The following is a 15,136-nucleotide window of genomic DNA, read 5'->3' as shown; positions in this document are numbered from 1 at the left end:
TAATTCCATTCTTAAGCTCCCTCCTGGCTACCTTGTAACTCTCCAGAGCCCTGTCTGATCCATGCTTTCTAAACCTCAGGTAAACTTCTTTCTTCCTCTTGACAAGATATTCTACATCTTGTGTCAACCACAATTCCTTCATTCTACCATCCTTACCCTGCCTCAATGGGACAAAGCTATCCAGAACCCCATGCAAGTACACCCTAAACAACCTTCACATTTCCGCTGTGCAGTTCCCCAAGAACATCTGTTCCCAATTTACACTCCCAAGTTCCTGCCTAATAGCATCATAACTCCCCCTCCCCCAGTTAAATACTTTCCAATATCGTCTGCTCCTATCTCTCTCCAAGGTGATGGTAAAGGTCAAGGAGCTACGGTCACTATCTCCTAAATGTTCTCCCACCAAGAGATCTGAAACCTGATCAGGCTCATTGCCTAGTACCAGGTCCAGAACGGCCTCTCCTCTAGTCCGCCTGTCCACATACTGTGTCAGGAATCCTTCTTGTACACACGTAACAAACTCCGTCCCATCTATCCCCTTCACACTAAGGAGGTGCCAATCAATATTAGGGAAGATAAAATCACCCATGACAACAACCCTGTTATTTTTGCACTTCTGCAAAATCTGCCTCCTGATCTGCTCCTCAGCATCTCTGCTGCTATTGGGGGTCTGTAGAATACTCCCAATAGAGTGATTGCTCCCTTCCTGTTTCTGACTTCCACCCACACTGACTCAGTGGACAATTCCTCCAGGTCATCCTCCCTTTCTATAGCTGTGATGCTGTTCCCAATCAGCAAAGCCATTTCCCCACCTCTTTTAACTCCGTCCCTGTCCCTTTTGAAACATCTAAACCCTGAAATATCCAGCAGCCATTCCTGCCCTTGCAACAGCCAAGTCTCTGTAATGGCCACCACGTCATAGTTCTAAGTTCATCAGCCTTGTTCCTGATACTTCTCACACTAAAGTAGACACACTTCAGCCCATCCAACTGACTGCAATTTGGCCCTTTCAACTGCCTATCCTTCCTCAGTCTTTCTACACTCTGCATCTGCTTGTACACTAAATGCATAAACCTCTGACCTATCACTCTGGTTCCCATCCCCCCACCAAGCTAGTTTAAACCCTCCTCAACAGTTCTAACAAACCTGCCGCAAGAATATTGGTCCCCCTCCTGTTCAGGTGTAACCCGTCCCTTTTGTACAGGTCGTACCTTCCCCAGAAGAGATCCCAATTATCAACAAATCTGAAACCCTGCCCCCTGCACCAACTCCTCAGCCACACATTCACCTGTCAAATCATCCTATTCTTGCCCTCACTGGCACGTGACACAGGCAGCAATCCAGAGATTACTACCCTTCAGGTCCTGCTTTTCAGCTTCCTACCTAACTCCCTATATTCCCTCTTCAAGACCTCATCTCTTTTCCTACCTATGTCATTGATACCAATATGTACCACAACCTCTGGCTGTTCGCCCTCCCCCTTCAGAATGCTGTGGACCCGATCTAAGATATCCCTAACCCTGGCATCAGGGAGACAACATACCATCTGGGAGTCTCTTTCATGTCCACAGGATCTCCTGTCTGCCCACCTTACTACGGAATCCCCTATCACTACCGCTCTCCTCTTCCCCCCTTCACCTCTGCACCACACGACCAGGCTCAGTGCCAGAGACCTGGTCGCTGCGGTTTTCCCCTGGTAGGTCACTTCCCCACCACCGGCCCCCCCCCCCCCCCCCCCAACAGTATCCAAAGCGGTATACCAGTTATTGAGGAGAACGGCCACAGGGCCACAGGTGTACTCTACACTACCTGCCTATTCTCCGCCTTTTCCCTGACAGTCACCCAACTACCTGCCTCCTGCAGCTTCGGTGTGACTGCCTCCCTGTAGCTCTTGTCTATGTACTCCTCAGTATCCCGTAGGAGCCGAAGGTCATCCACCTGCAGCTCGAGTTCCCTAACATGGTCTGTAAGGAGCTGCAGCTGGATGCACCTCGTGCAGATGTAGTTATCAGGGAGACTGGATGTCTCCCAGAACTCCCACGTCTCACAAGCTGAACACACCACTGACCCTGGAGCCATTCTCACTGCTCTGCACTAAAGGGAACACCAAATCAAAGAAAGAAACTTACCAGACACTTACCTTCGCCTCTTCTCCCCAAAGCCTCCTGAACCAAAGCCTCAGATCTCCACTCTAACACTGGCCACTCCCAAAGAACATCTAGATCTTCACAGTTCTCCTTTCATACATTCACATTAACTCTGCACAATCCTATTAGTATTTGCTAAGTATCATGCTACCACTTTCTTAATCTCTTAATTCTGTTTGATAGTTTTCTTCTGAAGCATTCTGGGTTTACTATATTAAAAGGAGCTATATAAATACACCATGTTGTTCACAACACCGAAAAGCAAACTGGAAGAATCTTCAAAACACTTCCAAGAACAGTAATGCCACAACCTTCCAACCTACCCACATCTTACAGATATTTCTTTGTAGTACCATTCTCTTATCTCCTTACTCCCTAATATCGATTTGTTTATCAACCTGCTCATCTTGATTTCCCATATATAATGCCACTTGGACCATTTTTAAAGTACCTCTTCACATTAGCATTTGCTTATTGTCTTCCCTTTTTAAATTATAAATTGATTTACTTATAAAAATCCAAGGAATAAACCATAGCAATTATAGAATGTAATATCTTCTCATGTTCTAAGAACATAAGAAATAGGAGGAGGCCATCAGATCCCTTGTAGCTCCTTTTAGAACATGGCTGATTTTATTTTACTTCAGCCTAATGTTCTCACATTGATATTATTTTCCTTAGTTCCTTTAATATGTAGACAAAGTCTATCATTCTCTATTTAAATATATTCAGTGACTGGGTCTTCACAGCCCCCTTGGGTACAGAATTCCAAAGATATTTCTCCTCAGATCAGTCCTAAATGGCCCATGCCTTTTGAGAGACCGTGACCACTAATTTTAGCCCCAGCATATTCTTCTGTAGGTGAGGAGACCAGATCTGTACATATGCCAGGTCTGGTCTCACCAAGGCCCCCAGACAACTGGAACAAGGCATTTCTACTTACGTACTCATAGTCTCTTGCAATAAGACCAATATACTCTTTACCTTCCTAAATGTTTGCTGTACCTGAATGTGAAATTCATGTTCAAGGTCACCAGGTACCTTTGAATAAAAAACACTGTTCAATGCCTCACCACTTAAAAATATTTAAATGTTAAACATAATTAATCCACTTTTGATAACAAACATTCAAGTATCCCTCTTTAAACCCTTACAAACTCCAGTTAATCCAGACTCAATGACCTACAACCTGTCACAGAACAAAACTCATTTTACTCAGTAACACTCTTCAAACACCAGAATTTACCGTTTCAAGTACTGGAAGTCACCCTTTCAACTGTTAAATATTTGCACCAAGAATTGCACTTAAAGCAGCAATAGCTTTCAGAAGTGCCTTACTTAATTTTTGGCTCAAACTGCTTGTTTGTACATCCGTGACCGCAGCTCTGCCACGAGCTGGTGCAGTATTGTAGAATGATGCAAAAAAATCAAGACTATGTAATACTTCAGAATGGGCAGTCTGGGGTAGGTAGCCTTATCAATACAGCTGGAAAAGAGTTGAATATCAAAAAGCATGCATTAATGTAGTCCATTATCTGTGAGAAACACTACCTGCTTAATAAAGATGACTAGACAAAAATTAGTCAGAATTGTTTGCCAGTTAAATTTGAGCGCATGTTTCTTGATAAGTTATAAAAGGATAAAAGGATTAAAGTATGTCTATTAATGTCGTTGCACCTTAAAGAAAACAATTTTATGAGCCTTCATGATGGTCTGTGATTGGGTGCAGTTAGGGGAAACTTACACTTGTTCAAGTGTCATCAGGTTTATTGACAAGTCCATTTCTATCAAGATATGGAAACAAAATTATATATCATGGAATCAATTTAAACTGACTGTAATTTGCACAGGTTTAACCTCTTTTGGGCAAAATGCATGAATAAAAAATACTGCAACTCCTGCTTATGATCTTAGGACTCTCTTAGCACAGTTCATAACAGTTGTACTGTTCAAGCAACAGTTGTTTGAATTTCACCTTAACGCATTCAAAAGATGCGTACAAATATTAAGCATGACTGAAAACTAGAATCCATAATTTAAAAATATATATTGATTAACAATTCAAAGGAAGTGAAAAATCTTGACTATTTTTTTCCAACGCTACCAAATCAGATTATAGACCAAAAGCACAGATCCTACAGATCACAATTAAATTACTAGTGTATCATCACAGCCCTCACTGGGCTCATTCAAGGCCTTTTAAACAACAGGCAATGTTGCAAACATTCTGATACCTAACTAATTGTACAGTTATTATTTATTTATACTCTATTACAGATTGGGAATTTACATCACAATAGAGATGAACTTTAACTTCACTCTGCTCTTTTTTAATTCAAACTTGTCATTACCTCACTACTAATAGCTGATTTGTTTTGTCTCACCTACGCTTTTTACTCTTCCAATTACAAAAAGGAAACATGCAACTAAAACACTTGCTCTGAAATGTGTGAAGAATAGATTGCCAATAATGGATTAAGATTTAAACATTCAATTTAAGATTTAAGATTCAATTTAACTGCTTGATGCCCTGAACTAACACAGTAAAATAATTCCAAAAAGCTAAAAAGGATTGTGGAAAAGATGTGAAACGAAAAAATATTAAAAAATAGGTCCGAGACATGTACAAAGTTGCCATGTTCACGCACAAGGTCACACCATTTTCTCTCTAGTATTGCAATCTTCCAAAATGTACGTCTTTCTCGACGTTGTTTGTCTGGATAGGGAAGTGTGTAGGAGTAACACATTCGACATTTTGACTGAATTAAATATTAACTTTCATTTTCCACCTATATTTCCAAAAACGTCCCACTCTATCGTTGCAACTCAACCTACCCTGATACATTTACCCGGCAGACCCCAACTAAGAGCCCACCCCTTCCTGCCGCTGATTGGTCGCTAGTCCCGCTCCCATCAGCGAGCGCATCGGCCAATTGGTGCAGAAGCACGTCCGTCGCTCCTACCTTCCAGCTCACTAAATTAGATTGAATTAACGGCCTGGCCGCAGCCCCGTGCGGCCCGATTCATTTCCACAGAGGGCAAAAGAGCACAGGCGGGGCCCACTGAGTACCTGTGGCCCCGCACCGAACGGATACTTAAAGCAACAATGTGTCTCCATGCAATTAGACACGGCGGACCGACTCTTACCTTTAACGGCCGAGCCACTTTCCTGGAAGCCCGCAACATGTTTCAGCCTCGACGATGTACGTTGTTTGGCGAAGGAAAATACTGCACTGTGCAAATTAGAACATTTTAAGAGAACGTAAAATAAAACGTGAAGGAAAGATCCTGCGGCCTTTACTCCGTCCTCTGCGCTGAGGCGTTAACCTGAATTGTGGCTTCCAGAGTCCGCTCGTCTCTCAACCCACCACGGCTGCGCCGCCCAATGCGCATGCGTGCACTGCCTCCACTCAACCTAACTTGATTCCTGGTCCAGCAACCAAACTTAATGGAAGGATTGATTTCACTGCGACTCTACACTGGTGCTTTGCTCTGTGGGGAACACCCCGCCTATACTGGAAGCTAGGATGCAATCGTAGCTTCCAAAGCTAACAAAATTTTACGCAATCGCCGGATAACACTCAGCACCTTTCGTGTTATTACCCAAGTCTCTGAAGGGTAATGTAATAATACAAAAGATGCTGGACACCTGAAATTGAAAATGCTGGAAATACTCAGCAGATCAGACAGTGTCTGTGAATAATGTTAACTTTGAAGCCAATTATCTTTAATCAGACCTGGAAAAGGATAAACACGTTTTAAGATGCAGAGAAAAAAAGGAATGGAGGAAAGGACAGGAGAAGTTCTGTGATGTTCCCTTCTCTGTTCTTGCTATATCTTAAAACACACTTAACTTCTTGATTCTTAGCAAATTAAACTTCTTAACATTGACTTGAAATATTTCTGTTTCTCTTTCCACGCAAGTTGCTGTGCAAGTTGATAGAGTGGTTACGAAGGTGTATGGTGTGCTGGCCTTCTTTAGTCAGGGGATTGAGTTCAAAAGCACGACCCTGGTTAGACCATACTTTGAGTATTGTGTTCAGTTAGAACATAGAATATTACAGCTCAGTACAGGCCTTTCGGCCCATGATGTTCTGCCAACATTTTATCCTGCTCTAAGATTTATCTAACCCTTCCCTCCCACATAGTCCCCCATTCCTCTATCATTCATATGTCTATCTAAGAGTCTCTTAAATGTCCCTAATGTATCTGCCTCCATCAGCTCTGCCGGCAATGCGTTCCACGTACCCACCACTCTCTGTGTAAAATAACTTGCCTCTGACATCCCCCATATACCTCCTCCAATCACCTTAAAATTATGTCCCCTCGTGTGAACTATTTTAGCCCTGGGAAAAAGTCTCTGACTGTCCATTCAATCTATGCCTCTTATCATCTTGTACACCTCTATCAAGTCACCTCTCATCCTCCTCTCCAAAGAGAAAAGCCCTAGCTCGCTCATCCTATCCTTGTAAGACATGCTCTCCAATCCAGGTAGCATCCTGGTAAATCTCCTCTGTACCCTCTCTAAAGCTTCCACATCCTTCCTATAATGAGGCGATCAGAAATGAACACAATAGTCCCATGTATGGTCTAACCAGAGTTCTATGGAGCTGCAACATTACCTCGCAGCTCTTGAACTCAATACCCTGACTAATGAAGGCCAACACACCATACACCTTCTTAACAACCCTATAAAACTGCGCGGCAACCTTGAGGGATCTATGGACGTGGACCCCAAGATCCCTCTGTTCCTCCACACTGCTAAGAGTCCTGCCATTAACCTTGTATTCTACCTTCAAATATCTTACAAAGTGTATCACTTCACACTTCTCCAGCTTGAACTCCATCTGCCACTTCTGCATCCTATCAATGTCCTGTTGTAACCTACAGCAACCTTCTACACTATCCACAACACCACCAACCTTTGTATCATCTGCAAACTTACTAACCCACCCTTCCACATCCTCATTATAAAAATCAAAAAGAACAGGAGTCCCAGAACAGATCCCTGTGGAACACCACTGGTCACTGACCTCCAGGCAGAATACACTCCGTCTACAACCACCCTCTGTCTTCTATGGGTGAGCCACTTCTGAATCCACACAGACAAGTTTCCCTGGATCCCATGCCTCCTGACTTACTGAACGAGCCTTCCATGAGGAACATTATCAAATGCCTTACTAAAATCCATGTTCACCACATCCACTGCTCTACCTTCATCAATGTGCTTTGTCACCTCCTCAAAGAATTCAATCAGGCTCGTGAGGCACGACCTGCCCCTCACAAAGCCATGCTGACTGTCCCTAATCAGCCTATGCTTCTCTAAATGCCCATAAATCCTGTCTCGTCCAGTAATTTGCCCACCACTGAAGTAAAACTCACTGGCCTGTGATTCCCTACTCCCTTTCTTGAACAAAGGAACAACATTTGCCACCCTCCACTCATCTGGCACTACTCCCATGGCCAGTGAGGACACAAAGTTCATTGCCAAATGTGCAGCAATCTCTTCCCTCGCTTCCCGTAATAACCTTGGATATATCCCATCCGGTTCAGATCGCCTTATTATAGGAAGGATATGGAATCTTTAGAGAGGGTGTAGAGGAGATTTACCAGGATGCTGCCTGGATCAGAGAACATGTTTTAAAAGGAAAGGTTGAGCGAGCTAGCGCTTTTCTCTTTGGAGTGATGCATGATGAGAGGTGACTTGATAGAGGTGTATAAGATTATGAAGGGCATAAATGGAGTGGACAGTGGTACCTTTTCCCCAGATCGGCAGTGGCCAATACCAGAGGACATCAGTGTAAGGTCAGAGAAGGAAAGTTTAGGGGAGATGTCAGAGATAAGTTTTTTGCAGAGAGAGTGGTGTGTGACTGGAACGCACTGCTGGGGGAGGTGGTAGAGGCTGATACAATAGGGACATTTAAAAGACTCTTAGATAGGTACATGGATGTAAGGAAAATGGAGGGTTATGGGCTGTGTAGGAGGAAAGGTTATATAGATCATGGAATAGGTTTATATAGGTTGGCACAACATCGTGGGCCGAAGGGCCCGTACTGTGCTATACTGTACTATGTTCTCTCCACAGATGCTGAATGAACTGAGCATTTCCAACATTGTTGGTTTGATCTTGCAGGAGGTGTATAGAACCAGGGGTCACAGTCTCAGAATAAGAGGAATGTCATTTAGGACTGAGATTAGTTAACAGTTCTTCTCTCAGAGACTGGTGAATGTATGGAATTTTCTTTCCAAGTCAAGGGGAGTTTATTGTCATGTGCACAAATACAGTCAGGTACAGGTACAATGAAAAACTTGCTTACAGCAGCATCACAGGCACATAGGTAAAGACAACACACAGGACATAAATTATACATAAAATGTACATAAATTATATAAGACAGTGAAGAGGAAATAAAGGGCTGTGGGGGGGCAATCATTTTCATTCAAAATGGAGGTCAATAGAGTTCTGGACATTCAGGGAATCTGGGGAACTGTGCAGGATAATGGTGTTGAGGTAAAAGGTCAGCCAATGATTCGGAAGAATGGTGGATCAGGCATGAAGGGTCAGGTGGCTCACTTCTGCTGCTGTTTTTTATGTTCTATTTTTATCTCTGAGTGAGTCATTCACTCAGTTCCATTGGCTATCATACTATCACTTACATTTTTTGCTCATATTTATCTAAATGCATTTTATAATATGCCTTTTCTCCTTGGAGTGACGGAGGATGAGGGGGGACCTGATAGAGGTGTACAGGATGATGAGAGGCATTGATCGTGTGGATAGTCAGAGGCTTTTTCCCAGGGTTGAAATGGTTGCCACAAGAGGACATAGGTTTAAGGTGCTGGGGAGTAGGTATAGAGGAGATGTCAGGGGTAAGTTTGTTACTCAGAGGGTGGTGAGTGCGTGGAATGGGCTGCCGGCAACGGTGGTGGAGGCTGATACGATAGGGTCTTCTAAGAAACTTTTAGCTAGGTACATGGAGCTGAGAAAAATAGAGGGCTATGGGTAAGCCTAGTAATTTCTAAGGTAGGGACATGTTCGGCACAGCTTTGTGGGCTGAAGGGCCTGAATTGTGCTGTAGGTTTTCTATGTTCTATAATCTATTACAAATTCTTCTGCAGTGTTTCTGTTTACTGTAGTAAACTATTCTTTTTTATCTTCTCAACCAGTCACCAGCTTTAGTCATGGTTGTCCATTCCATCCTTTTCCAATGATTCCCGCCATGTACATCTGCTGGAATTGACCTTTCCTGATTCCACTTCTATCAAGTCACGGACAGAACAACACTAAACATTGCTGCAACACACGCAAAATGCCGGAGGAACTCAGCAGGTCAGGCAGCATCTATGCTGGGAAATAAACAATCGACATCTCAGGAACATTGCCGGGTTTCTTGGTCTGAAGATATCTCTGTGACTTCACAGGTATTGTGCAGTACTTACTTCTATCAATGCTGGAACAGGTAGATTACCTAGGAGGACATCAAGTTTATCCTTCACTTCCTGCTACTGACTAGTCTGATAGTTGTATCCTTCAGGACTTTGCTGGCTTGGTGCTGCTACCAAGCCACTCGTGGCAATGGAAATTCTATACACACAATTCCCTTATTACTTTCTGTGCTTCTTCCAAGTGTTACTCAATATGGATGAAGGTAGTGAGTTGAAGTTTACTTGCCCATGTTTGGCCTGATGTTTACAGACTCTAGATGTGGTCTCACTAGTGCCCTATACGCTTGCAGTAAGACTTCCCTACTTCTTTGAAATAAGACCCAACATTACATTACCCTGCCCTACTGTCTGCTGCATTTGTGTGCTAGCTTAATGTGTTTCATGCACAAGTAACCCCAGGTCCATTTGTGCTGCAGCTTTTGGCAGTTTTTCTCCATTAAAATGATATTGTATTCTTTTGTTCTTTGTCCATAAGAACAGTTTCACATTTTTCCCACATTATACTCCATTCGTCAACTTTTTCCCATTCACTTATCCTATCGATATATCTCTATAAACTGTTTCCTCTTTGCAACTTCCATACCATCTATTTTTGTATTGTTTCAGATTTGGCTACTGTACAGTCACCTTTGTTCCTCCAAATCATTAATATATATTGTAAACAGTTGCAGCGTAGGAATCAACAAGCATTGGGATGTCATGTTGCAGTTGTTCAAAACATTGGTTAGACCACTCTTGAAGTATTATGTACAGTTCTGGTCACCACACTACAGGAAGGATATGGTAGCAATAGAGAGAGTGCAGAAGAGATTGACCAGGATGTTGCCTGCAGGTGTAAGGAGAGATTGGATAGGCTGGGTTTATTCACTAGAACATAGAAGGATGAGAGGTGACCACGTAGAGGTTTATAAAATTATGAGGGGCACAGATAGGATCAAGAGTCAGAATTTCCTACCCAGTGCAGGGCAATCTAGAACTAGAGAGCACAGGTTTAAGATGAGAGCGGCAAAACTTATAGGGGACCTGAGTGATGAGTCTTCCACACAGAGGGTGGTGAATATCTGGAACCAGTTGCCGGAGGAGTTGGTGGAGGCTGAATCAATTACAACGTTTAAAAGGAGTTTGGACAGGTACTTGGATAGGAAAAGAGTAGAGTGATACAGGCAAATGGGATTAGCGTAGATGGGCATCACAGTATGCACAGACAAGATGGGCTAACAGGGCCTGTTTTTATGTTTCTATAATCCTAAACCAAAAGAGCTACACTGACAAGATAATCCAAAAGTATTCACGTTATATGCTCTGGTCATACTGAAATTGTTCTGTTGTGTTGCCAAGAAACAAGGGATGTTAAAATACTGGGGATGGCACAGAGAAATCAAACAATAAAAGTGACATCTAGTGTTAGGGGTCCAAGTTGCAGGCTGGATAAGAATCTTCTAGACCTTTACCTCATCAGTCACTCAAAACATTCATACCCTCCACCAATGGTCCATAGATTCTGCAATGTGAAACATCGATAAAATGCACTGCAGTTAATCACATAGGCTACTCCGGCAGCACTTCCCAAATCCTTGACTTCTACCATTAAGCAGAACAAGAGTGGCAGGCATATGGGAGCACCACCTCCTACAGGTCTCGCACCAAACCACACACCATCTAGGCCTGGAAATATGACCACATCCTTCCTTCATTGCCACTGGGACTGAACCCTGAACCTCCCCAGGACTATGGGACTAACTTCACCAGAAACACTGCAGTAATTCAAGAAGGTGGCTCACAACCAAGTTCTCAAGAGCAATTAGGGATGGTCAATAAATTAAGGATAGCCTTGCCAGCAAAGTCTAAATCCCAAAAGTTGAACAAGTAAAGTTAAGCTGACTTGTAAATCTGGACGGTTACTTCCAAACAAACTGTTGTATAAGATAAGGGCTACTGACTCAGATTAACAAAGGCACTTTTTGGATTGATAGCAAGAAGTTCATGATATAGAGAGTGATCAAGAATAATTGTTTGCCTTTATATAGCACATTTTTCATAGAAAATGTACTGAAGCATTTCACTGTAAAGCAAGAAATGTTGAACATCAAGCAGACATGAGTAGATGTGAATAAATGATTAAAATGAGGGTTCCACAATGAGGCACAGTCAACACATTTCAGAGCAAACAAAGGGGTGGTTATCACAGGGTTAATGTGATGCAAAAACTTTGAATCAGAAGTATAATGATGAAAATTTTAAATTTAAAGAATTTTGAGACTGTGAAGGTCACAGGAATTCAGGTGCATCAGAGAACATAGGAATGTGAGAAACATGTCCTTTGTTTCTTTAGCATCACATCTGAACAGTGCTGAGTTATATGGTGAATGAAGGGGAATGATATTCAGGTAGTTAACTTAATGTGCCAATAATCCCCTAGACTAATGATCTGGAGACCTGAGTTGAAATCCATCATGGCAGCTCTCATAAGAACAGAAGAAATAGAAGCAGGAATAGGTCATTTGATCCCTCAAGCCTGCCCTACCATTCAGCAAGGTTGTTTTTGTCAACTTACCATAGAGCCATCTTGCAACACTAACCTTGATTCCTTTAATATCCAAAAATCTATTGATCCCTATGTTGAATATATTCAGTGACTTGAGCCTCCAGTGCTCTAGGGTAGAGAACTCTCTGGATGAAGAAATTTCTATCATCTCTGACCTGAATGACTAACCTCTTATTTTTAGATTATGACCTTTTGTTCTAAGCCCAGCCAGGGGAAATATCCTCCCTGAATCTACCCTGACAAAGCACATTAGAATTTTGCATACTTCAGTGAGATCACATCTCATTTTCCTAAACTCTAGATAGTCCCAGTGTACTTAATGTCTCCTCATAGGACAACTTCTCCCTCACCCCTCCCCCACCATCCCAAGAAAAGAACCTTTGTTGCACTCCCTTTATCCAGGTATATCCATCCTCATGTAGGAAGACCAGACATACACACAATATTCCAGGTGTGGTCTCACCAAGGTCACATATAATTACAGTAAAATGTCCCAAGATTCTTAATATTCAAATCGTCTTGCAATATAGGCAAGCATACTCTTTTTCTTCTTAATTGCTTACTGTATCTGCATCTTCAGTGAATCAGTTAATTCAATTACGGTAACACTCATGGTCAATGTAATTGGCCAAAAAGGCCCATTTCTGTGCTGTATGACTCAATGAAACTCTTACAATGTGGTATACACAGGACTTTGGTGCTGCCGGACTGGCAGATTTTCTGGACTATTGAAACTTATTCCTAATTAATTATCCAGCACACTTTTATTCACCTTTTTTTAAGATGCTATACAAAAGCACAATACATTTTCTAGCTTACCTGGTAAATTTAAAGAGCATGTGAGAAACAGGGCCCTGATGAGCCTAAAGGGAGAGCAGGAAACGGACCCCAGTGAATTTCAAGAAAGCACAGGAACCAAGGCACCAGTGTGACAAAGGGAGCACAGAAACCAGGATTCCCAGTGTGTTAAAGAGTATGTGGGAACTAGGACAGTAACATATTAAAGGGAGCACAGAAATCAACCCAGTGTATTAATGGAAGTGTGAGAACCAGGGCCTGGTGTTAATGGGAGACTGGGAACCTGGGCCCCATTCTGCTAAAGGAAGTGTGGGAATTAGGACCCAGTGTCTTAAAGGGCATGTGGGATTGTGACCTTTTGTTGCGATCAGATGCAAACCATCAGATTTATGAAAATCCATTTGTGGATTATCACAGTTTTACAGTATCTGCAATTAAAATGATAGCATTTGTCATAAAATCCATCTGTCCTTTAGGGAAGGAAGTCTATTGTAGTGGTCCAAAATGTGATTCCAGGCCCACAACTAACAAGTTACCTTTAAAATGCCCTCTGAAAATGGCAATGCCAGCACATTAGTACCAAATCACCTGTAATTTTATTTGAACTTTTCCCAAACAACATATGTTATGAAAATTGTCAAGGACTAGGGTGTTTTCATTGGTTCACAAAGAAATGATAGTCACCATGATCATAGTATTGTAACATAAAGCAGATTTATGAGCCATAACAGATATGATGCTTCCCTCACGATAGATCAGTCAGCAAACAACGATGTGTCTCAATGTTATCTCTGGGCAGCAACAGTTAGAAAAAAATTTAGAAAGTTTTCTCTTGATCATATTCTGTATTCAGGTTCTGAATTCAGGTTCTGAATTCAGGTTCTGAATCCAAGGCTGGCATGAAAGAGTGCTGAAAACACCTCAATTTATCGATTACTTAACTGCTTTTTACCCTTCATGCATGAGTAAATACCAGAGTCACAGCTTTAAAATAAGAAATCGGACATTCAGGACACAGATGAGAAGGAATTTCTTCATCCATAATGTACGGCATCTCTGAAATTCTCTTCCCAAGAGGGCAATGGAGGCTTAATCCCAGACAGTGATTGATAGATTTTCAGACACTAAGAGAATCAAGAAATATGGGGTTAAAATGGCACTGAAATAAAAAATTATCCATGGTCTTATTGACTGGTGCAATCAACAAAAAAGGCTAAATGACTCACTTTTGGTTCTACTTCTTATGTCCTTATGCTAAATGGGAAAAAAACACCAAAGCAATTCCCTAAAACAATTTGCATTTTTCCTGGAACAATCGATGGAGTTAGAACACTGGATGGAGATTAAATCCAATTTCTAGGCTTGAGTCAGTACCTGAGACACAAGAGACTGCAGATTCTGGAACCTGGGCATCAAACATTCTGCTGGAGGAACTCAGCAGTTTGAGCAGCAACTGTGGGTGGGAAAGAATTGTCAACGTTTCTACTCAAAACCCTGCATCGGGACTGAGGGTGGAGAGGGAAGATAGCCAGTTTAATGAGGAGGAGGAGAGGTGAGACAGGCCAGTGGATGATTGGTGGACCGAGGAGGGTGAAAGATAACAGGCAAATCAAGCCATGTAGGAGAGGGCAATGGGTGGAGTTGGGAAACAGAGGCAGGTGGGTGATAGATGGGGGCAGACTAAAAAAAAGACAGATGGAGCCAAGTGAGGGGAGGGAAGGGTGAAGGTGGAGACAGTAACCGATGAGTTGCCCAGTCTAGAAGAATGGTCAACATCTTATTTAGATCTAATGAGTACTTTTACTCAAAGTGCTTTCTTTGGATGTTTAAGGAATAACATTACATCAATTACAGAATAAGTAGATATAGAAAGGTCAATATCCACTGTACTCCTGGATGCATGAAATCCCACACTGTGATATGGGAGCAGCTCTTCAGTCTCTTGGGAGGAAACAGTTGAGGAAGACCCTGGCAATGACTTTCGCAGTGGCAGGAAGTAATTATCACAGTCAGACTTGTCTCATATCTAGAAGCTGGTCACAATTACAGCACCTCTGAGGTCCCCTAGAATACCTGTCTCTTCCTAGGTGAAGACCACTGTATTCTGAGCTCTGTCAATGGGAAGAGATTACCAGGCAACCAGAGAAAAAGTTTCAAGGGTGTTCTTAAAGTCTTCTTGAAGAAATGAAACATCTCCACT

General features: G+C 42.3%; 1 protein-coding gene across 1 annotated transcript in view; it reads right to left on the bottom strand.

Annotated features, from left to right (window-relative positions):
- immt (inner membrane protein, mitochondrial (mitofilin)) overlaps nucleotides 1-5,664 on the bottom strand; it is a 39,822-nt gene extending 34,158 nt beyond the window's left edge. The window contains exon 1 of the mRNA XM_052042198.1: nucleotides 5,295-5,664. Within this exon, the coding sequence (XP_051898158.1) occupies nucleotides 5,295-5,333 (39 nt within the window). The 5' untranslated portion in view covers nucleotides 5,334-5,664. The remainder of the gene's footprint in view (nucleotides 1-5,294) is intronic.
- Nucleotides 5,665-15,136: the final 9,472 nt, after the last annotated feature.

Source organism: Pristis pectinata, chromosome 2 (genome assembly GCF_009764475.1).
Source record: "Pristis pectinata isolate sPriPec2 chromosome 2, sPriPec2.1.pri, whole genome shotgun sequence".
NCBI lineage: Eukaryota > Metazoa > Chordata > Chondrichthyes > Rhinopristiformes > Pristidae > Pristis > Pristis pectinata.
This window is presented reverse-complemented; position numbering and strand designations above follow the sequence as displayed.